The sequence below is a fragment of the Notamacropus eugenii genome, chromosome 3 (genome assembly GCF_028372415.1).
Source record: "Notamacropus eugenii isolate mMacEug1 chromosome 3, mMacEug1.pri_v2, whole genome shotgun sequence".
Taxonomy (NCBI): domain Eukaryota; kingdom Metazoa; phylum Chordata; class Mammalia; order Diprotodontia; family Macropodidae; genus Notamacropus; species Notamacropus eugenii.
Genome location: NC_092874.1, coordinates 94,283,228 through 94,307,493, shown reverse-complemented (window position 1 = coordinate 94,307,493; position 24,266 = coordinate 94,283,228). Strand labels below are relative to the sequence as shown.

Here is a 24,266-nt window from a genome sequence, read left to right as displayed (position 1 = left end):
ATATCTTCATGAACCCCCTTACTTTTTATAGCTTCATTTATGTGCTGCATTTGCATCACCCTCCTCTGAATCTTCTCAAAAGATTATAAAAAGTTTCACCCCATCCTAACTACAGGAGAAACATCCTCAGAGCATTCAGGCTCTATGCCTGAGATCTTCTCTTATAGCTGTAAGAGTAAAGCAATGCCTTGATCCAAGCAAGAACTCAAGAGTGGTGGGTTAATTTGTGGTAACAATTGTCAAAAGTCCCCATCACTGGATCATAGAGACGGAACTGGAAGGGGCCTTAGACATCATCCAAGCCACCTTTATCTCTTTTCTACATGATGAAACCTGAGGCCCAGGTAAGCTGAAGGGACTTGCCCAAGCTTCCCATAAGCAGTAAATGATGGGTGGGATTTAAATTCAGGCCCCCCTCATGTACAGTTAATTATTCTTTCCACTGAACCACATTGCCTCTTTGCATCACCACCCAAAGACCTCAGCTTCTACCACTGTGGAAAAAAGTCAGTAATCCTTATTGATGATATTATGGAAAATGTTCCCTTGTCAGGTTCCCAAACCTTGCAAAATTAAAAATGTATTGTGCTAATGAACATTTTTTATCTTTTACCATAATAATTGGGAAAATGACATGGCCTTCATTTTGCTTCCCTTCCAAGTTATTTTAAATGCCGCAAAAGAACAGCCTTTTTAAAAAAAATTGTTGTAATCTCTTTATAATAGGCAATTATCCTGCAGTACATTTTCAGACAGAGTGGCAACCTGTTCCTACAGCTCAGCAAGTTCCTGAAAACCCGTTTCTAAGGAAGTGACAGGTAAATAAGAAAAAAAAGGTGGAGAAAATGTATTAAACTCGATAAGTCCATTCTTTTCTCCATTAGACGTGTTCCAGCGAATATCTAACAATCTTAAAAGTTAAACATTATTAAGAATACAATATGATTAGCAAGGGAGTGGTAGATGTTTACTATTGTTAGTAAGAGGACAGACATCACTTAAGAAGAGCCAAGTATGACCTTGTCATTCAAGCTATAGCTCTAAATTCCCTTTCTGGGCTTGAGAAACACTTCACTTTTCTCTAATGACTAACTCCATCTTGTACTCAGGATGATACTATTTGGCTTAAAAGAAGTTATAGCTTTCTTGTTAGCAAGATAAATTAAGCTGTTCTCTGGGCTGAATACACTACTATACAGATACCCTGGGGAACATAACGAATATTAAACATGGTTGCTGCCCTCAAGGAATTTATAGTCTCAGGGAGACCAAATCTCTGCCCATGAAACAACTTACAGATATATTTATAGAGCAGTTTAAGTGGGAATGATTACAGTATGAACTTTGTACTATATATATTTGTTGGCAGTGCACTGAATAGAGGCTTGAACCAGCTGTAGTCATTTGAAGAATGCTTTCTGTAATAGGTATAATAAGATGGGTTTGAAAGTGAGGGCTGGGTATAAACTGGTAGAGATGGAGGGGGGAGTTTTATATGAAAAGTAAGGTATATGCAGAGGCAAGAAAATGTGTTTTTATAAATTATGTGGTTAGAGGAAACCGATGAGCTGAGTAGAAGGAAGTGTTGTAGTTGATTACTGAAAAGTAAGGTTCAGGACATGATTTAGTTGGTTTAGGGTATACGAATTTAGGAATCTGTAGATCAGTTTTATGTGGAGGGAAATAAGTGTCTGATAAGGGCAAAGATGTTAGGAAATAGTTTTTTTGGTTATTCTGTAGAGTTTGGAGACCTTTGAGAGACCATTCAAACTGTGTTTGTGTGAGTGTTGTCCATGGAAGTAGAAATGAGTAAATCTAAAGAATGGTGTTAGAACAAAAGAGGCGAGAGATTTGGTAATAGACTCAGTAGAGAAAGTGAAGGAGAAAAATGAGTTGAAGCTGACTTGTGAATCCCAGGGACCAGGACCTGGATAATTCTGGTAATGAGGGCAATTATTCAAGTGTGTCTGTTCATGGTGATAGGAGAGCTCAATGTGTGACATTTCAATGTTCCTATGTTGATGGGGGGACAGTGGGCTTGTAGTGGCTGGAGAGTTGGAGTCTGAAAGACTAGAGTTCCAGCTCTGCCTCTGACACATGCTGGGTGGGTGACTGTGGGCAAGGTGTTTAATGGAACACCCCCAGGCAGTACTCTAAGGCAAGTTGTAGGAAGTTTCTGATATTTCTCACTGGGAGCTTTCTACACTGATGAAATGGTAGTGCTCATTTTGGGGTTTTTTATTAACAAAAAACCAAAACATTGATGGGACATGCCAGAGAGAAGTCTTGTGAGGATGAGAACTGGGGAAAAAAAGCTAGAAAAGATCTCAGAATAGTTTTAGTAGAATGATGAAGACGTGAGGAAAGATCACTGAATGGGCAGCGCAAAAGCATTCAAATCTTGTCCCTCAAATTTCTCAGTTCTGGCAGTCTTTGAATGGAGGATGGATAACCATTTGGTAAGAAATATGGAAGGGCTTCCTGTTCAGTGCCAGTTGTACTAAATGACCTTTCAGTCCCCTCCACCATGTATGACCTTGGGCAAGTTACTTCATTTCTATGGACTGTAGAGCCCTTGTCATAAAAAGAAAGGTTGGACTAAATGCCCTTTCAGATCCTGAAAGCCTATGCTAACATATGTTACATAGTAGTGAAGTGAAGGTAGCAGGGCTAACCTGACTATCAAATTTGTAAAATTTTAGAGCTGAAAAAAGCTTTAAAGGGCACTCAAGTTGACCACACATTTTATAAGTGAATCCTATTGGGGCAAATGTGGGAATAAAATCATGGTCTCTTGACTCATGGGTCCAGAGCTCTTTTGATTCCTATTATTTAGATTCAGACCAGGCTAAGCCAATTTAAAAAGCAAAATTTTGCCTCAAAATGACTACTTCTAAAGAATAAAATTATCCCATCTAAGATTAAAAAATTCTTTTATGATGCTCTCTAATTATAATAATTCAGAAATCTGATCAATAGTTCTGGGTATTACTAATAATTTTCAATTGTTACCGGGCTTTCAGAACACTTTGGCTAGACTTTATGTAACGGTACACAACTTTTCAGTGTGTCTAATGTGAGAATTATTTTGTGTGTATATATTTTTTCATTAGACTTGTGGTTTCACTGGTGTCAAGAGCTCCTGGAGAGAAAACTCCCTTTACCAATGCACATCTGTAACTGTTCTTTCTTCACCATACAGTCTTAAAGAGTTACTCAGAGCACTAAGAGGCTAAGTGATTTGCCCAGGGTCACATAACTAGTATGTGTCAGTGGTAGGACTTGAAAGTAGGTTTTCCTGATTTCTCTCCATCCGCTACAACGTTTTTTTAAAGAACATTTTCATACGTTGAAGCTCTGAAAATTAGCTGAGTAAGAACAGAAATAACTGAAACCTAATGCTTCTGTGTACCATAAAGTATTCATCAGTTTAAGGACTGTGTTTTTTTAAATAGGATAGTGATTTCCCAAGGAAACGGGGATGGGGGGATGAGGGTAGTGCTAATGTGTGAATTAAATTTAATTTTAATCTTAAAGACCAATTATTTATACATATCTTAGTTTTTGATATAAATTGAATACCATGGAGATGCCCCTTAAAAATACCTAATGGTAGTTTTGGGCAATAGAAATCCTCATGAAGTTTCCATATTATTTTGAAATGGCAAATGTCTGAGCTTAGTCTTTCTGTACAAGAATTTCAGTTAAAAGTAATTTTTTTTAATGTAATAACCAGTTGAAAATAGATGCATACGGCCAAATTACTGATGTGAGGAAGCCCTTAAAGATAGCACATGAAGTCTCTAGGAAAGGAAAGCCAGTAAAGTGGAGGTTGGCAGGATAATAAAAGCAGTAAAAATGTGAATGTAAATAAGATTCAAAAGCTTTTTAAAGAAGCCTTATCATCTCCGCCCTTTGCCACCTGCTCTTTTTTACTCGTTTTTTCTTATGAAAAGATCAAGTGTGTTTGTGTGTTTTTGTGTTGTTAACTATTACACTTTATAACTCTGCTGAAAAGAATGTAGTGCAGAAAACAGATTTCTTTTGTGTTGCTTATTTTTAACAGCCTTAAACAAAGTTTGTAACTTTCTGTTACAGCCAATTAAAAAGCTATTTAAATACTCTGTTGTCCCAGAATCAGTGTTGTTCTATTTATCCCCTTAGTAACTTTGTTTCATGGTGTTCACAACAGCAATTTCATGTTGCTTAATATTAATAACAATATTTAGTGGTTCTCAAAGTTAATTAATTGAGAACCTGGCAGGATAATCCATATTTCCTATGTGAGAGAAACATAAAAGTGAAGAGTAGAATGACTGCTTTGGGAGATAGGGGAATTTTGAAGATCTTCAAGTGTAGACTGGGTGACCACTTATTGGATGCTGCAGAAGGGATCCTTGGCTAGCAAAAATGTGGAATACTTGACTTCCTTTCTACTCTGAGGTGCTGTGGTTCTGTTACACTATAAATTAGCTTTTCAGCAAAAGTTTAGAAAAAAATCCAACTAACTAAAATGCAACCTGACAATCCTGAGTCTTTTTAGGCTTTAAAAGAAAAATAACAATCATTACTAAACTAATGATGATTCTGAGTTATCAAATGAGATAACATAGAGAGTGCTTCGCAGACTTTAGAGTGCTGTGTAAGTGCTAGCAGTTATTGTCATTGCTATCTATGGAAAGGAGGGATGACTCTGGAGAGGGGAGCACACGCAAAAAAATACTTAGTTCATCCAAGAACTTCAGTTTAGTCTAAAGTAGAATTATGCCCATTTTGTTCTAGAGCCCGAATTGAGGCTTAGTTTCCAGGTTGCCCTAGGTTATATGCATAAATAGTGCTAATGCTGAAAGAATTTTCCCAGTCCTTAATATTCTGTCAGAGTGTTACACTTAGTGCATCAAAATAATAATATATTTTACACTGCACAACTTCTTGGGTGATCTTTATTAAGTCCCTTGTCTTCTCAAATCCTCAGTTTCCTAATTTATAAAGTGCTGCATCTCTCATTTTGTGAGCAAAGTGCTTTCTAATGCTTGAGTGACTATAGAAATATAAGTTAATTGTAATCCTCATATAAAAGTAAATACCCTTGATTTTAGATCATAAAATATTATTCCTTATAGTGGAAAATTCTTGCCATTGAAATCAAGAAACTGAGTCCCACAATAGAATCTTGATGAAAAACAAAACCCTTAAAATCCTCCATCTTATATTCAATTTATTGGAAAATTAACTAAACATTTTGTGCATCATATCAAATCACATGTACCCAAGGGCAATGTTAAGCTAGGCTGTGTTCAGGGTAGTAGACAATGGGAACCTTTTTCTAATTCTCATTTTAGGACACTGAATTAAGGCATGGGTTATAGGAACTGATTGTATTAGTCTTTTATGTTATATGGTTACCTTTTGGGGCATATTAAAAGTAATATCTGACATTTTATGCAGTGCTTCAAGTTTGGCAGAGTGTTATTATTTGAATTTCACAACAAAACCTTTGAGGTTTGTTGCTTGTATTATTATCCCCATTTTACGGATAAGGAAACTGAGGCTTAGATAAGTGACTTGCCTTTGATTGCAGATGGGGGTTAAATGTCACTGGCAGGATTTGAAGCCAGGTCTGCTTCCTGACTCCAGTCCAGCACCTTTCCATTATACATATAAATCAGCATAAAAGCAAATCATTATAATAGCATACTACTACTTTAATGACAAAAAATGGCCCTGCACTTCAACACTACTATTTGGAGAGGAAAAGACTGACTCGAGTCATTTGGGTATTACTCAGGAAATAAGCAGACAGAGAATTGCAACTTTATTGTCTACCAGTAACATGGAGTGACTAGTATTTGATATTTCCTTGGGCATCCTCCTTTAGAAAAGAAGACAAATGTATTAGTTTATACCCTTGAAGAGCTACAAAAGAAGATACATCAGGAGGCAGTCTCAACTCCCACCAGCCTTTGCACCACCATCTGGGTAGAAGAGGAAGGGCCAGTGCAGGCAAACAAACCATAAACCAATCCTGGTTCTTGTCTTTTTCCTTCCTAAGATCATTAAAATTTGATAGACCACCATATAAAATATCTGTGGATAGAGTATCAAGGTTGCTAAATTTACCATTAAAAAATAAAATCTGTCCACAGCGTGTGTGTCGTTTATTGCTGCCAGCCAAAGGTCTGTGATTCTCTTTTTCTTTTCCAGTGCTGTACATAGACTGTCTTTGACCATGGCAGCGATGAAGCGTAAACGAGTTGTGCTTACAATCCAGGAAAAGCTGGAAATCATTGAAAAACTGGAAAAAGGTGGTAACACAAGGCAACTCTCCATCATGTATGGAATTGGTGAACAGACTGTTCGTGACTTAAAAAAGAGAAAGGCACAGCTACTGTCATATGCAAGTAGCTCAGGCTCTGCAACACTTCTGGCTAGACGCAAGTCTATGAAGCAGTCTACTTACAAGGAGCTGGATAGAGCAATGCTGGAATGGTTTAATCAGCAGAGAGCTGAAGGGACTCCAGTGTCTGGGATAATTTGTGCAAAACAAGCAAAGGCTTTTTTTAACGCGTTAGGAATGGAAGGGGACTTTAATGCCTCTACTGGTTGGCTTACTAGGTTTAAGCAGAGGCATGGGATTAGAGAGCTAAATTACCAAGGTGAGAAATCAAGTGGAGATCAGTCAGCTGCTGCTGATTTTCGTGAAGATTTTGAGGAATTTACAGAAAGTGAAAGGTTGCAGCCTGAGCAGATCTACAATGCTGATGAAACTGGGCTTTACTGGAAATCCTTACCTGCAAGGACTTTGGCTTTTGAGAATGAACATCCTATTCCAAACCATAAACTCAGTAGAGAGAGACTAACTGTGTTGTGTTGCGTAAATGCAACTGGTTCTCACAAATTGAAACTGTGTGTTGTTGGAAAAGCAGAGCATCTGCATTTGCTTCGAGAAGCTAATCCCTTAAATATGCCAGTTGATTGTTTTAACCACAAAGAGGCATGGATGGACTGCACAATTTTCAAAGAGTGGTTTGATAAGAAATTTGTTCCCCAGGTCCGGGAGCACTTACACTCTAAAGGCCTTCCTGAAAGAGCTGTCCTGCTTTTAGATTATGCACCCTCCAAACCCAATGAAGGTCTTCTAAAGTCTGAGGATGGCAACATTTTTGTGAAATATTTGCCACCAAATGTGGCTGCTCTAATTCAGCCTATGGACCAGGGGGTGATAGCTTGTATGAAGCGACACTACCGAACGGGACTATTAAGAAAGCACGTGCAAGAGGGGCATGACATAAAATCCTTTGGGACTAACCTGACAGCTCAGGATGCTATCACTCAAGCAATCAGAGCATGGAACTTAGTGAAACCAGTTACAATTATACGATCATGGCGCAAAATTATTTCTGACCCAGATGAAGAAGGGATTGCATCAGCCAACTTAATAGTAGATGAGCAGCAGCCGTCCAGAGGTCACAAAAAGAGCCATGCTACACACATGGAACAAAGGCAAGGGATTGATTACCATGAAGTGGACAAGCAGTTATTGGCTGACAATGACATGATAACCAGAGCCCAAGAAATCAAAGTTGAACTGAATGAAAGTGAAGGAGAGGAGCAAGAACTAATTCCAGAGGGTCATATTAGCCACAGCGCTGCATTAAACTATGTAGAAATCCTACTCGACTATTTGGAACAGCAAGAGGACTCACTGATGACTGACAAACTAGTCCTCCACCGACTACGCACAACAATAAGGAAAAAAGAAAATGAGTCAATGGGACGGGTAACGGTTACTGATTTTTTGACCAATAAATAAGTCCAGGCCTCTATTTTCTCATCTGTAAAATGAGAGGTTTGGACTAATTGATCTCATGGGTCCCTTCCTGCTCAGTTGGATCTGTTGCAGTCCTATTGGAGCTGATATTGATTTATGACCTTGTTCTGTGCTTGTTTATTGAAGATAAATATACTAAATATATATGTGTCCATAGCTCAAAATACTTATATTTTGTTCAAGGTGGCCTACTTTTAAATAGACTATTTAATATTATTTTTAAATGGGTCTACTTTCGTTATTTGTATTTTTGCTTTATCCAAGCACTCTCTACCACCCCTTTTGCCTCTGTCCTACATTTCTCAGGATAACCAAGAATAAGCTTTGTTTTCTTATGTTCAAGTTCTATGGCATGTAAATTCCAGTTTACTCTCAGTCCTGGAAATCGTGGGTGGCAAGGTGAGCCATCAGTCAGTCCTTGAAGACATGGGCTCAGAGGCAGCTATTAAATCCTTTTATTTGCTTCCACTACCTTATAATAAAGATGACAGTTATTCACATTGGTTGTAAGTTGTTCCTAATGTGCTAGAGTTTTCCTTTGCTAGTATGCAGACCTCATTCTACTTAATCATCAGTATCCCAGCATGGCTAAAGTAGTAGCATGTAACATTAATGCATACAGTAAATGTATGTAATAGTCATACACTTCCAGGTCTGATAATTTGTGCCTGGGGAGTGGTAAAGAAAATTTTGTTTTCTTTTATTGTCAGAACACCACTGGGTAGAAGAGTGAAACAGCTTATACCATATCTGACTAATAGTAGGGTACTGTTATCACTGTCACTCAAGTCCATTTTATAAGTGTATTCTGGAAGCAATGGAGGTAACAGCGATTCTAGGTGGGGAGGCCTGGTGTCCATTTTGAGGACTTCATCACATAAAGGAATCTTTATTTTGGTTATTTTCTTCCATTGCCCACTGCAGAGAGTAGGATGTGGGCGTTGTCTTATATATTAGGACTTCATGTGAATGGATGTTTTTATTTTTCCTTAGCTATGTCAGAAGGGGCTAGTAGGGAGGTTCATTTCCTGTAATGGGAACAAATAGTCATGCTGATAACTCACCAGAATCCCAGTGCTCTGAAGTGTGGGTGGCTGAATATGTTGGCATCTAGCTACTCTCAAAAATAACCCTCTGTGAGCCACAAATCAGCAACATGGGCATGGAGGGGATGGAGGAAGAACAGTGTTGAGGTGCAAAAACTCTCCTTTGACTTTCTTCTTCTCATTATCCAAATCACCAACTCATGGGTGGAAGCAAAGATTAGAGGTGTTTAAAGAGCTAAAAACAGCTCAGAAAGATGTGTCTTCTGGAGGTGCTGGTTTCATATGAGTGTCCCATAAGCATTTCAGTTAAAGTGCTTAAACTTACTAAGCACTTCAGTCTTTATTCATTGATTTTTTGGCATTTGGTACATTAGAAATTGACTCTAAGCTATTAATATCTTAATGGAAAATCTTATATCATTTTTCTAGTTTATTGTGTTAGACTGAGCATTTTGATTCTATAATTTGAGTGGTATGAAGTGATAATTAAATGCTGTATGACTACTCAATCCTGGGACCTTTGTGAAAATGAGACTTTCTTGGTGACTCTATCCCAGTGAACAAATTTGTAAATAAAAAAGCAACTGAGGACCTTTTCAGATGCATATGATGTGTTTTTTTAAAAAATTAAATGCAAAGGAAATGAAGCAAACAGAATAGATCAATCAATAAACATTTTTTAAGTGCCTACCATGTGCCAAGTGCTGTTCTAAGTTCTGCTTTAGAGATATCGGATGAGACACAGTCTGTAATTATGCATTGTAATGCAGCAGCCCAGATGGAGTCAGAAACATGGTAGGAAACCTGATCCCTGTGTTAATTCACAGAACAGCCATTGGCTGACATACATAAATCATATTAGTTTTTTTCTCTGTGTGACTCCCAAGGTAACTTTTACTGCATTATATACTTTAACTTTCATGTCTTCAAATAAATATGCCTAAAGATGAGCAGCTGTCACTTGTTATCACAACATAAATGTGCAGTGCTTGCTGTTTGGATTGTATACTAAGCTGCAAATATTGAAGAAACAAGCAAACCTAAAAAACCCAAAAAAACCATTGCAACATACCTGCTTACCTGAAAGTGGGTTACCATTACAAGAAATATTGGAAAAATCCTGTGTTAACAAAGGGATATCAAAGGAGGCTTGTTCTAAACCTTTCCAACATTTCAGTAGCTAACTTTTGCTCATAAAGGCAATATTATTAACACTAGCATTATGATGTGTCCCAATTGTACAAGCATATATTGGTACTTCACCAGTAAAAATTAATATTTTTCTAAGTATACTGAGTGAGGGAAAAATCTGGATCTGAGCTGAAGGAATTCCCATCTAAATGCAAATCAAAGAAACCCCATCTTGAATGCATGAGTAGGTCATATGTGGTAATTTTTCCACTGTTTAACGTTCAGCACTAAAAATACATTTTCATATTAACTGTAGCGCTAGTGGAACCCCCTTAATCAGAATTTACCGATGCAATTTTTTCTGAAAACATTATACTGGATGGAAAACCACTGAAGGCTTAAACATTGGCTCTTTAGGAATTTCATTTTTCTTGACCTAAAAAACTAAAAAATGAAATGGACAAAAGGGAGACTACTTAATGAAATATATTATGAAATTATACCTATTACACAGGACTCAGAAATCTTTTATTTGTTGAGAACCACTGATCCATGAATGAGGGGGGCTAACCTCCCTGTAATTCCTTAAGTAAAAAGCAATTTAGATTGTTTTTTTTTAAAAATTGAATACATAAAACCATCCCACCTAATTTACTTAATTAAAGAATAGAGAGCACAGCTCTGTTCATTGTTGTTCAGTCACATCCAACTTAATGACCCCATTTGGGGTTTTCTTGGCAAAGATAGTGGAGTGGCCTGCCATTTTCTTCTCCAGCTCATTTTACATATGAGGAAACTGAGGCAAACAGGGTTAAGTGACTTGCCCAGGGTCACAAAGCTAGTAATATTCAGGCTGGATTTGAACTTGGGTCATCCTGACTCCAGGCATGGTGCTCTATCCTCTGTGCCACCAGTGCTCTCTATTCAATAAAAAGTAATAAATAAATTGCAGACTGGGGCAGGAAGGTATGGTGCCAGAAGCAGATTGAATGCTGGGTTCCTACATTCACAAATAGGAAAGCCACAGGCAGAAATACATAAATCATTAGTATTTCCTCTGTTTGAAGAAAGGGAAAGTATAGAAATAGCTTTAGTGTTGGCAACACATGCTTGTGCTCTGAGAAGCAAAGATCTAACCTTGTTTTTTTAGCTCTTTGGGGGAAAAATGGCTCCTCTTACATTTAAGTTTTTAAAAGGAGTAAAACTGCTAGAATTTAAAGGTCATGTAATACTTTTTAATTCCTATCTAAAATATGCATATATAAGGACAGGAAAGTCTACCTTCATGGAGTGCTGTCTGTATCTTGTGGCCTTTAAAAGTACCGCTGGTATTGATAGTTGAGCACATTTTTCCAACTGCAAGGATAAATGGAAGTTACTGGTTCTTGCCAGATTCTTTAGCCCATGCCTATTCATATCTATCCTAGTCTTTATGGCTCCTATAACATTTCTTGTTTGGTCTAAATTTAAGGTTTAGACCTAAAAATTCTTCTTTGAAACTTAAGGATAGTGTGGCAAGAGTTAAGAAATGTTTTTTTCAGAAGAGGATGAACACTTGATAGTTTTCATATAATTTTCCTAAAAATCACATGTTGAGCCTGTCTTCATCTTTGTCCCCTTAAAAATGTTTTAAATATGTATGGGTAAATAGAAATACTTCAAGGCAAGCCTATGAATGAAATTCCTAGTCACAATTCTATCCCATCTGATGTTATGCTGCATCTTATACATGTAAGGATTTTGACTCCCAGGTTATTGATTATATTCAAATCACTGAAAGGTTTATTTATCAATAACTTGCTGCTCATAAAACCTCTCGCCCTTGCATGGTCTCCTTAGAAGGGCTAATGAAGTTTACAAATTCTTTTGACCAGTGTATATTTTTTAATGACTGATTAATATTAATTGATATTAGTTGATAATTAACATACTATGAATATTTTATATCAGAATCTACTGCTTAATTAGCAAAAGAGTTCTAGTTCTTTGTTAAACTAGTCTCATTTAATTTTCTTTGTGAAGAATATGTTTTCAGGGAAATGATGATTGATTATAATCTACAGAGTGGTGAGGATATATTTGTTTATATATAATATCCAGGCAAAGCCACCCTGAAAATCATGAGTCCTTGGGAACATTTTAAACTGTCTGGCCCTTGCTCCTGGACTATTCATAACTTTTTTTTTCATAATTTGAGTTGCCAAGACTAGTTGAAAAGAACTGACTCCAAACCTGCTACTTGTTTCTTCCACACAGAATATAAATACAAAAGACTTTGGGGAAACTGGATACAAATGAAGAGAATGAAGTTACTTGAGATCATTGATTTGTCATGACTATCTTGGCTTCAGTTTACTCATCTGTAAAGTGAAGAGCTGGGATCAAGTAATTTCTGAAGTGTCTTTTAGCTCTTAGTATCCTCCCTCTGCTAGATGTGAAATGTTAGCTTAGTGGAGTCATTTTATGATAGCCATAGTAGCTGTGTCAATGAAATAAAAAAAAAAAATCAAGCCCACATAAACATTTACTAGTTAATCCAAGATACGGCAGGGTAATTGCAATGTTTCATGTAGCTGAAGAAAACATTAGTGGCATAAACAAGCAATATTTATGTTCCTTCTCTAAAATATCCCTTTTGGCTCTAGCGAAAACTGAGGAAATCAAGAAAATTTTACTAGACTGAGCCTCGTGAGGCCGAAACTGTACCTTGTTCATGCCTTATATATTTCCCATAGCACAAGTAATATTTGATTGATTGGTTGAAGTGACTTCAATCCTCTTAGGCTTTTGGAGGGCTATAAAAGGTAACAAATAGCAAAGACTCTTAGAAACTACATATATATGGATTAGTATACACACACAATGCCCCAAAAGTTGTTGTTCAGTTGTGTCCTACTCTTTATAATCTCATTTGGGGTTTTCTTGGCAAAGATATTGGAGTGGTTTACCATTTTCTTCTCCAGCTCCTTTTACAGATGAGAAAACTAAGGCAAACAGGGTTAAGTGACTTGCCCAGGATCCCACAGCTAGGAAGTATCTGAGTCTTTCTGACTCCAGGCTTGGCACACTATCAATTGCGCCACCTACCTGTCATACCCAACAAATGTTAAGTGCTTAATGAATATTTGCTGACTACTTTCAGAGGCCCTGAAGAAACTATTTTAATTGTTGGTTCATTTGTTAAAGCCTGTGTAATTTCTGGGTTTCCAGAGTTTTTGCCAGATGAGACATTAAGGTCATTCAGAACCAATTGAAGTTGTCAGTAAACTTTGAAAAAGGGTTGACAGAAATTGTTAATTAAAGCACCTCTGACTTGGAATGAATAAATAAAACAATGTAAATTTTAAGTGGATAAACTAAAAAATGAATCTTGGAAGAGAAATTCTAAAATGTTAAGGACTATGTTTGATGACTTTAAAGCAGGGTTCTTAATTGTTTTGTGGGTCAGGGACCTCTTTGGTGAAGTTTATGGATCCCTTCTCAGAAGAATGCTATTAAATGCATAAAATTCATAGGTCATTTATTTTGAATACCAATTATGTTGAAATGCAGTTTTTTTTTTTAAATCAAGTTCACAAACCTCAGGTGAAGAACCTCTGCTTTAAATAGCAGCAGAACTGGTTCTCCCAAGGACTTCCCATATGTTCCCCTGGTATCCCTGACACTCTGGAAGGAGGCTCAGAAGAAATGGGGGAGGGTCCCCTATGGACAACTTATGACTTGTACTTTCAAGCTGTTCTATGTCCCTTGGTAGGGTGAGTCATTCTCCTGAAGGATCTGTCCCACCAGATAACCTTTGGCTCTCTCCTTCTACTATCCCTCTACTTTTCTTGGTTCTCTACCAATCTCTACATGTGCCCCAATTCCTTGAGGGGTTAACTCATTCTCTCCATTTGTACAGGATATAAGCTCTTACTAATGGGATGGCATTGACTTCTCCAGAAGCTGCAGGCTCCCCACAGTTCTGATTTACCAGCTTGGCACTGAATTAATGCATAGTGTGGAGGAAATCTGCATTGATTTTGGTATTTAATCAGATGCTATCTGGCTCATTCAAGTCTCCACATACAGTGTGTTTTTGAGAAGCAAGATCTGAGAGACACTATGTTCTCTCTTTTCTGCTTACCTTTGTAGATGGTGTCTAACTTTTTCAAGTGCTTTATCTCTTTTCATCCTGACTTTGTTACTTATTATCTGTGTGCCCCTGGGCAAGTCACTTAGGTAACAGGTTACACAAAGAATTAATGGAAGAGGTAGGACTAGTCTCCAAGTCTTCTAATTCCCAGTATCAGGTTCTTCCCCCTGGAACACGGGTTATTAACCTGGGGTCTATGGACTTGGTTTTTAAAAATATTTTGATAGCTATATTTCAATGTAATTGTTTTCCTTTATAATTCTATGTATTTTATTTTATCCATTTACTAATACTATTCTGATTTATCCATTTAAAAATATTATTCTGATAAAGAGTCCAAAGATTTCACCAGGCTGCCCAAGGGTCCATGACACACACACGAAAGGGTTAAGAACCCTTGCTTTTTTAACATACTGTGCTGACATAATATGAGACACATGACCCCCAAACTGGCTAGTGCAGCTTAAGTACTATACTAAGCCATCTTTTTGGCCCTCATTTAAAATACTGAGCTGCTGTACTCAATCATATCCTATTTTACTAAGTATGAGTAATTGGTGGCACTCTGATCAATATGGTGTCTCAACAAATGAGAAAATCTTTTAGCATTCACTACACATTTCACTGAGAGCTTGTTAATACAAGAGCCATGGGGAGAAGATGTGATCACCTTGTTGTGGAAGAACTTAAACCACAGTGAGAAGCTGGCTAACCCTTCTGTCCAGCAGTAGAAACTCTGAGCTATTTCTTTGGGATGAAGAAGTTTATAATGAATCCCAAAGTGATGATAACAGAGTCAAGGGAAGCCAGTTCAACTGGATCCATGCTCATGATAGGTAAGTAAAGCCACCATGGTTTGGAAATTTAAATTCCTTACCTTGATTTGGAATCCCTTTTCTCAACTACTATACCTATTATGGGGCTCTCTTTGTATATGTGTGTGTGTACACACACACACACACACACACACACATACACACACACACACACATATATGTGGGTCTATATACATACACATACATACACACATATATATTCGTTACGAGTGCTTCAAAATCAATGGAACTTAACTATTTGATAACTAGCCAGTCCGTAAAGAGAAGGGCAAGACTATATTTAAGCTTTTCCTCTAATTATCTTGTATATAGAACACTGGCAGCAGTCCTCAAAGTCGGAGTCATCAAGAGTCCTTTAGGAGTATTATGATACTAAGACATTTTAATGTCTAACACAGTAAATTATGATTGACATAACCTATACAGCCAAAAGCTCTTTGGGAGGTCCTCAATTTTTAAGAGTATAAAGGGGTCCTAAGATCAAAGTTTGAAAATCACATGCGCTATAGGAAACTCAAAGCTTTCATTTCTGTTGTTTTCCTCTGGGTCTCTGGACATTCAGTAGAGGCAGCTCATTTTACAAGTTAGGCACCTGAGGCAGGGTTCTAGCTTCTAGAACTCAATTATTCTGGGAAACAGGTCTCCTGAGGCCTCATTCACTGCTCATACCTGGAGACAATGCTATGTCTCTCAACTGTGCAAAAAGCACACTTATTCCTGGTCTATCTACCCAGTTCTTCTCTGCACATCCTCTAATGACTTCAGCAGACCAGGCAAAGGGAAAGAATGCCAATTATCATATTCTCTTTGACAGCTAAGAGAATGGATATCCTTTGCTTGGTGCTTCAACACAAAGATAACACTTTTCTAAGCACCGCCAGTAATGATAACTAATTCCAATATGAATCACTTTTACCAGAGTTGATTTCTAATCTCTAGCTCCTTGACCTATTGCAAATCTTTTCCATCCACAGCTGAACACAAAATCTATTTTTAAAATGTCTAATCTGTTGTGAATAAAAGGCAATTTAGTTGGTTTGAGGCTACTTCTGAGCATCTGGCTTTTGCTTCAGTTAAAGTAATGCATCTGAATAGATTAATATTAAAATAGTATATATTAAAATCCTCTATAACACTGAATAATCATAAAACATTTGTATATTTTGAAATGTCTTATGTCTTTTTTGTTCCTGATTCCAAATACAAACCATGGAGACAGTGTGGTGGTTTTCTCCCAGTTCAGCTATGGAAACCAAGGGATCACAGGGTGAGAAGTAGAGTTGAAGGGGATCTCAGGGCCCATCCAGTCCAACCCCCTCATTTTACAGATGGGTAAAGTGAGGCCCAGGGAGGCTAAGTGACTTGGTCAGCATCACATATGTAGTAAAGCATCAGGGTTGAGATTTGAACCAACAAGCTATTGGTAACTCATTCAGGGTCAAGATAGCCAAGCTACGAAAAGAACTAGCCCTGGTCTAGTTCATTGCTCACTGATGCATACTGCCTTGGCACATGAAAGATTAAACATTCCCCATCAGTCCCAGATGTCTTGCTTGCTTTCTTATAAGACTCACTGCAGAACTTATTGTATAGCACACACATTGGCCTTGTCAGTATAGTGTCAATGTCCCTCATTTTAATTTGGTGTACAGAATTTCAAGCTTGTAGATAACAATAAAGTAGGAAGTGGGTTTCACATGAATGGAAGCCTAGAATTTAAGGAAATTCTATGAAATTCCTGTCGGCAAATGTATGGCCTTACTCTCTTGGACAGTGTAAATCCCTGACAGTAAAGGCCTAAGAGCAGCAAGGGGGTCTTCAGACACATAATAAAATCCTTTGGGTCTGAGGAGTATGGCAGGGTAGGCACAGCTCACAGCATATGAGAAACCAGGAAAGGTCTGACCATTTTTCAGATGATTTCAACTCAAACTGTTATTAGAAGATTTTTTCACCCCATGGGAATTGACCTCTTATTTCAGAATGCAAATCAACAGGCTTATATGATTTCCTTTATAGAAATTCATTGACAGCCAGTTTTGCTAGAATACAGCTATTCTAAAAAGTGGGTGTAGGCGGAAGAGGGAGGTAACCTGTGCCCAAGTATATGTCTGACAATTTTTCAGGAAGTCCATACTCCTCTGTTTAAAAAAAAAGAAATCAATAATGCCTTTTCAACTTAGCCATCATAAATGTTTCATGCTGAATAATTAGATGAATGCCTGTTAACAAGATATGTGTGTATGGATATCTATACCATGCGTAGCTATGGATAGACATAGGGTCCTATATCCATATCTATATATATTCTTGAACTATTGATTGCCTCATTTAAATCAGACAGCAAATTCAGTTCAGAGCAAGTTTTGTTAAGTGGCATAATCTCCTTCTAAAACAACCTACAATTCAACAATGCATTCTGGGATGCATGATAAGCAACAACTGAAAATAATTATCATAGTTTCATAGGATTTAGAACTGGCAGATCTTAGAAATTATTTAGTTCAACTACAGGGACATTAAGTGACTTACTCAATTATTCACTTACTCATTATCTCATGTTTAGGTAGAGGCAGGCCAACCCAAGGCATCTGACTGACTTCTAGTCACCTAACATGGGTAGTGATTGCTCATGGAACCTTGCCTTTCTTTCCTTTTACACTAGGAAGTTCAACCTGCATATATCTTGGACTCTCTAAGCTCTGAGAACTCTTTCCCTGAAAAGGAATTAAGGATTTAGCTCCTTAACAGAAGGATCATGAACCTATGTAACTTTACTAGACCTAAAAAAGCCCTCAACAGCATTGAGAACACAACTGTGAGACTTGATATACTTTTGGCCAAACGTAATTCATATGAGCCTGAGAGAGCCACAATATTGGGTTTCCTCACTATTCTCTGTTGCTCCCACCCCCAACCCCATCCCACAACTGCTACCAACAACAACCCACAGCCATAACTGTACTTACTAAGCATTCTATCATGTGATCTCAATGACCTCTGGGTTTGTAGATCAGTGAAAATATAAGTGTTCTGTGAATACACACACACAACTTGCTCCAACTCGTGCAAGATTTTCACGTTCACTCTTTGCTACGTGTTTGTGAAGGAGATTAACTAAAAGGAGGAATGAAGAGGGGAGATAAAGGAAGGACGAAAGGTTTTTGGTTGAATCTAAGATCTCTGAGCATCAGAGACTGGTGTTCTAATGATGATGATAATAGAAAGAGGTAGCATTTATGTAGCACTTCAAAGTTTGCAAAATGTTAACTCATTTGATCCTCACACCAGCCCTGTGAAGTAGATGCAATTATCATTCCCATTTTGTAGAGGGGGAAATTGAGGCACCAAGAAGTTAAGTGATTTGCTCAGGGTTATAAGGCTAGTCAGTGTCTGATCTTCCTGAGTCTAAATTCTCTACTTTAACCACTGCATGACTTGGGCACCGATGAATATTGAAACGAACAAGGCTATGGCATCGTCTGGGTAAGCAGCTTCTGTGGAGAACGGAATGGCCATACCCACCAAAACCAACAGCCACTCATAGGGCACCATCCTAGCTGAGACAGTATGAGGCACCCTGGAGGAGAGAAAGGAGGCAGCATGTGCCAAGCAAGTCAAACCACCACCACCATCACCTCCTCCCTGACCACTCCAATGGAGACAGCCCATGACCCTGAATCCAAAATGAGCCCAGAAAGTTAGGAATGGCAATGTTGCCTGTTCAGTGCCTGCAGCCATCATCCTAGGAAGCAATCCTTGTGGGGATGTAGCCTTGGCAATAGCCCCTACAGATATAACCATAGTTCCTAAGCATGAAAAAAAAACAAAACAAAACTATTGCTACCAAGGGCCCTGACACTGTCAAATGGCTCAGCATCAGAATCTGATAGAATATTATCTGTGTAAATGACTGGATAAGAGATACATTGCCTTCTGCTTTGCTGCTGCACTCTAACGACCAGGAGACCTTTCTAACTGACTTTTAGCTGAGGTCTTGCAGAAATGTCATCTCCCCCATTACAGCATGAGCTTCTTGAGAGCAAGGACCATTTCACTTCTTTATTCGTATCCCCAGATAATTGGGGATACAAACAGAAAAAAAAGTCCTTTACACACAGTAAATGCTTAATAAATACTTTTTTCATTTGTTTGTTCATTCATTCATTTTCTTCTCCCTCATACCATGTCACTTGGTGATCTCATCAGCTCCCATGGATTCAATTACCATCTCTATGCTGATGATTCTCAAACTGACTTATGCAGTTCTAATTCTCTGCTGACCTCCAGGCTTGCATTTCCAACTCCCTACTTTGCATCTTTAACTGGATGGATTGTAGATATCTTAAACTCAACATGTCATTATGTTCCTCCCAAGTCTTTCTTTCTTCCTACCTTCCCTATTACTGTTGGAAGTACTGCCATGTTCAGAGTCACCCAGGCTTGAAACCTAGGTGCTATCGTCAACTCTTTCTCACCTCCACATCTAACCTGTGGCCAAGGTCTGTCCATTTGACTTTTGTAACATCTTTCCTTTATGGTCCCTTCTCTCCTCTCACAATGCCATCACCCTGGTGCATGCTCTCATCACCTCACACCTGGACAACGGCAATAACCTGTTGGTTGGTCTACCTGCTGCAAGTCTCTCCTCATTCCAGTCTATCCTCCGTTCAGCTGTCAAAATGATTTTCCTAAAGCACAGATGTGACCATGTTACCCATAGCCCCCACTCAATAGACTCCAGTGACTCTGTATCACTTATAGGGCCGCATAGGAAATCCTGTTTGGCTTTCAAAGTTCATAACCTTCCTCTTCCCTCCACCTTTTACCCCACTCACCCACATACTCTGTGACTCAATGACACTAGCATCCTTAAACAAGACATTTCATCTCCTGACTCTGGGCATTTCTCTGGCTGTCGCCATGCTTGGAATGCTCTTCCCTCTGCATCTTTGCATGGCTTCCTTCGAGTCCCAGCTAAAATCCTAACTTCCACAGGAGGCCTTCCACAAGCCCCTTTAATTGTAGTGCCTTCCATTTGTTGATTATTTCCAATTCATCCTGTCTATAGCTTGTTTGTCTGTGGTTGTTTATACATTGTCTTCCCCATTAGATGGTGAACTTCTTGAGGATAGGAATTGTCTTGTACCTTTCTTTGCATCCCCAGTGCTTGGCAGAGGGCCTGGCACACACACACAGTCTGTGCTTAATAAATGTATGCTGACTGGATAATTCATTTTCTCCCATCTGGATTCTAAATGACAAAAGGCACAAGTAATATATTCTTTGTGGGTCTTTCTCAGCTAAAATGAACCAAGTTAATTCCTTAGTTGGGCTATCCCTAGAAGAGGGCAGGACCCAAAGCAAATCACCTAAAGTACTGCAATACTATAGACACTTTTATGCAGGTGAAAATCTGATTAAACTGAACATAAGGATCATCTTGAAGGGCTGGAAGAAATCACAAAAGTCTTAAAGGCGTGAGCTGAAGGTGAGAGAGGCATTCCTTTTAGTTAAATGATGGTGAAGGATGGTGGAGAAGAATAGGAGAAGGTCAGTTAAAGAATGATTTTAAAGGTACCAGCTTTAATTCTGCAATGGAGTCACATCCTTCTTAAATCATTACCTAGATGCATAGTCACTGAAGGAGTCCAGGGACCCTGGATCACCATCTTAATCAGCCCCTTATAATGTACACCACCACCTAGGCACAAGCATGGAAAGAAATAGAGGGCTGGGCTGGCTCATTTTATCTTTTCCTACTGAAATTGGGAAGGGCAAGGTGCCAAGCAGTCTTGTTCTATCAAGCTTCTGATCTAGTAGAAACTGCAATAAAAAAATTACACAAATATATGAATTCAAAAGGACCTCAGAGGTCTTCTCCAGTCCTTACAGTAGCAGTATGATTTACAACATCCCCAAACAGTCATCGTCCAACATCCTCAAGATGTTGTCTAGTGACAAGGAGCTCGTTTACTCTTAGGCAGCTCCATTTCATTGTTGCATTGCTCTCACTGTTAGGGGGTTCCTTTGTACGGATCCCAAATCTTCATCTTTGCGATTTCATCTGGTGCTCCTGGTTCATGGGACTTTTCATTTCCACTAGCAATGGAGAGCCTTGCTACTATCCTCTCTGTTTCAATTTGGCCAAGATTGAACTCATCCCTAAAACTGGTCCTCCTTCCCAACTTCCTTATTTCCATCAGTGGCTTGTTCCTGGTCTTAAAATGGTTGGCATATTTGACTCTTCCTTCTCCTTTATCTCCCACATCCAGCTATTCATTCAATCCTGCTCATCCTCTCTTCATAGGTTCTTTTACCTTTCTGCTCCCATTGCCATCACCGTAAATTCAAGTCTCCATCATTTCTTACCCAAATTACCACAATGTTCTCCACAGTCTCCTTGGATGCTCCCCCATCCAATCCATCCTTCATGCTGCTATCAGATTAATCTTCTTCAGACACTGCCGCATGACTTATTGCTTTAGAGCTCGCTCCACTCTATCTTTATCACCTTATCTCCCACTGTTTCCCAAAATGAACCCTCTACTGCAGTCAGTTCACTTTTCTTGCTGCCTCAACACGTCAGGCTCATTCCTCACTCTGTCTTGGTTGCTGCTCTTATTAGAGATGGCAGTGCTCTTCCTGATTCTTGTGATCCTTCATAAACCTTTCTGTGACTAGTTCAGCCCATGGTGACCTCACTTTCTCCTTCTGAGCTCCTATGCCATATATTTCTCCATATTACATGGTACTTTGCATTGTGACTTAATTGCTTCACATGTCTACATCTTGTCTCCCCAACCACTCAATAAGCTTTCTTAAGGGGAAGGATCTTGTTTTCTTCTCTTTTCATCTCATCACTTCCCTCTCTACCAGCCCAGGTGTGGTGCTTTAGGAAAAGTAGGTGTTTAATTATTACTTGCTGAAAGGCTGCTGTATTATCTTTTTGCATGGCAAATGAATCTTCATTTGCACCAGAATTGTACAACTGAATTAAGTCAAGCCAATCCACATGGACATGGGGATTTTTTTTTTTTAAGTGCTCAGGAGTAAAGTTATATGGCTGTGCTAGAGTTCTGTTGAACATGAACTCAGCTAGCAGTGCCAGGTAATGGCAAAAGTGGTATTGTGGAAGGAACGTAGGACTTGTTGAGTCAGTGGAAATGGGTTCAAATCCCAAGCTTTGCCACTTACCAACTTGAGCAGGTCACTTAACCTCTATGGGACTCAATTTCCTCATCTATAAAACAAGACTCAGCTTAATTTTGAACTAGATGGCCTCTGAAATCCCTTCTAACCTATACCTTTCCTAAAGAACCACACCTGGGCTGGTAGAGAGGGAAGTGATGCAATGACAAGAGAAGATAGGACCCTTCCCCTTGAGGAGCTTACAGTGTGGCTGGGGAGATAAGATGTAGGCACATGAAACAATTAAATCACAAGGCAGAGTACTATTGGTGATGCCAAACAAGTAACATGGAGAAATATTACAGGAACTTAAAGGGAGAAAGTAAAGTCACTATGCGCTGAACTAGTCAGGAGCACTGAGTGTAGAATCGCAACACCTCAGACCCTTACAAGCTTCTGGCAGGTCTCTTAACCCCTGTTTGCCTCAGTTTCCTCACCTATAAAATGGGAATGATAATAATAGCATCACTACCTAGGGTTGTGGGGAGGATCAAATGAGATAATAATTGTCTAGTGCTTAGCATGGTGTCCGACACACAGTAAGTGCTACATAAATGCTAGCTAGGATTATTGCTATTGTCATCCTATGATAAGATCCACTATCTGATACAGTAGAGAGAGTGCTGGGCCTGGATTCAGGGACCATCTACATTCAAATCTGGCCTCAGACACTTACTGGCTAGGTGACTCTTAACCTCTTTCTGCCTCAGTTTCCTAAACTGTAAAATGAGAATCATAATAGCACCTACCTCATAGGGTTGTTGTGAAGATCAAATGAGATATTGGTAAAGTACTTAGCACAGTGCTTATCCCATAGTAGGCACTTAATGAATACTTGTTTCCTTATCCTCCCCACTATGTACTATCATTTGAGCAATTAAGAATATTCTATCAAACTATCACACCATCTGTTTCACATGTCTTGGTTACCCCATAGTATTATAAGCTCTGTGTTCCACTATACTCTGGCCTCATCTGAGGTGTGGTGTCCAGTTCTGGGCACCAAGGTTTAAGAAGGACATTGCTAAGCTGGGGTACAAGAGAAGGGCCACTGGCAGGTGAAGGGCCTTTGGTCCATGTCATATCAGTATTATTCAAAGGAACCAGGCATGATTAGCTTGAAGAAGAGACATGAAGGGAGAACATGACATCTCTCTTCAAGAAGGACTTGGCAGAACTCAAAGCAGTGAGAAGAAGTTGAAAAGAGGCTAACTGGACACAAAAAAACCCCTTTCTGATAGTTGGAGCTATCTCAAAGTGGAACAGCCTGTCCCCAGATGTGCTGGGATTCCCCCCTCCCTAGAGGTCTTCAAGCAGAGGCAGGTGGCTATTTATTGGTTATATCACAGTATAGATTCCTTTTATGTATGGGTCAAACAAGATGGCTGGAGGGTTTCCTTCCAACTCTCAAATTCCATGATCCCATGCCTTCTTGCACATACAGGGCAAAGCACCTAACAGGTACAAATGATACATGCTGAATTCTACCTGTTCTGCTTTTAACTATACTCAGAAAAATCAGTGTTCCTACATAGTAAACCCAAAAGGTCTTGACCAATGACCCTTTAAATGAGAGGTGCTTATTTGCAAGGGATTTTCATTATCATCATTCAGGATCAAATCCATTAAGAATCCACTCAGCCTTTGGCCCTTTTACCACTGCTCCTGCAGGGTCAGGCCAAACCAGAGCAGTCTGGAAGAAATTAACTGGTTTTTATCTGTGTACTTCTGGGACTGGCCTCTACCCCCACCTGGAATCCCAAGAAAGAACACTCAACTTACTGTTGTGGAGGTAGCATATGGAACCGATGCTGCAGAGGGAGGCTTGGCTGAACTCTGGAAGGAAGGCAGGCAGAACCTCTGGCCTGTGTCCGGGGGAGAAGAAGAGGCATAAATTCGAGTTTCTAATCTCTCAGGTTCATTTTTATAGGATTCAAGAGGAAAAGTGTGCTGCTTGATCACTTGGGTAGGAGTTGATGGTGAAGACGAAAGACCGGAGGCTGTGGAGGAGAAACAAGGTGCTATTAGAAATCTGGCCTTGACTGAGTCAGTCAGATGGTAAAATTTGTGCTTTCCTAAGGCCTGCTGACCTATAG

At 39.0% G+C, this 24,266-nt stretch overlaps 1 protein-coding gene across 8 annotated transcripts in view; it reads right to left on the bottom strand.

Annotated features, from left to right (window-relative positions):
• The window catches only part of PRKAG2 (protein kinase AMP-activated non-catalytic subunit gamma 2), a 452,122-nt gene that overhangs the window by 99,163 nt on the left and 328,693 nt on the right, over positions 1–24,266 (bottom strand). For 7 of the 8 annotated variants that reach the window (XM_072652167.1, XM_072652170.1, XM_072652171.1 and 4 more), the window contains one exon: positions 23,953–24,170. In XM_072652167.1, coding sequence (XP_072508268.1) covers positions 23,953–24,170 — 218 coding nt within the window. Of the gene's footprint in view, positions 1–23,952; positions 24,171–24,266 lie in introns of those variants that run through there. The other variant, XM_072652177.1, reaches the window with a different exon arrangement.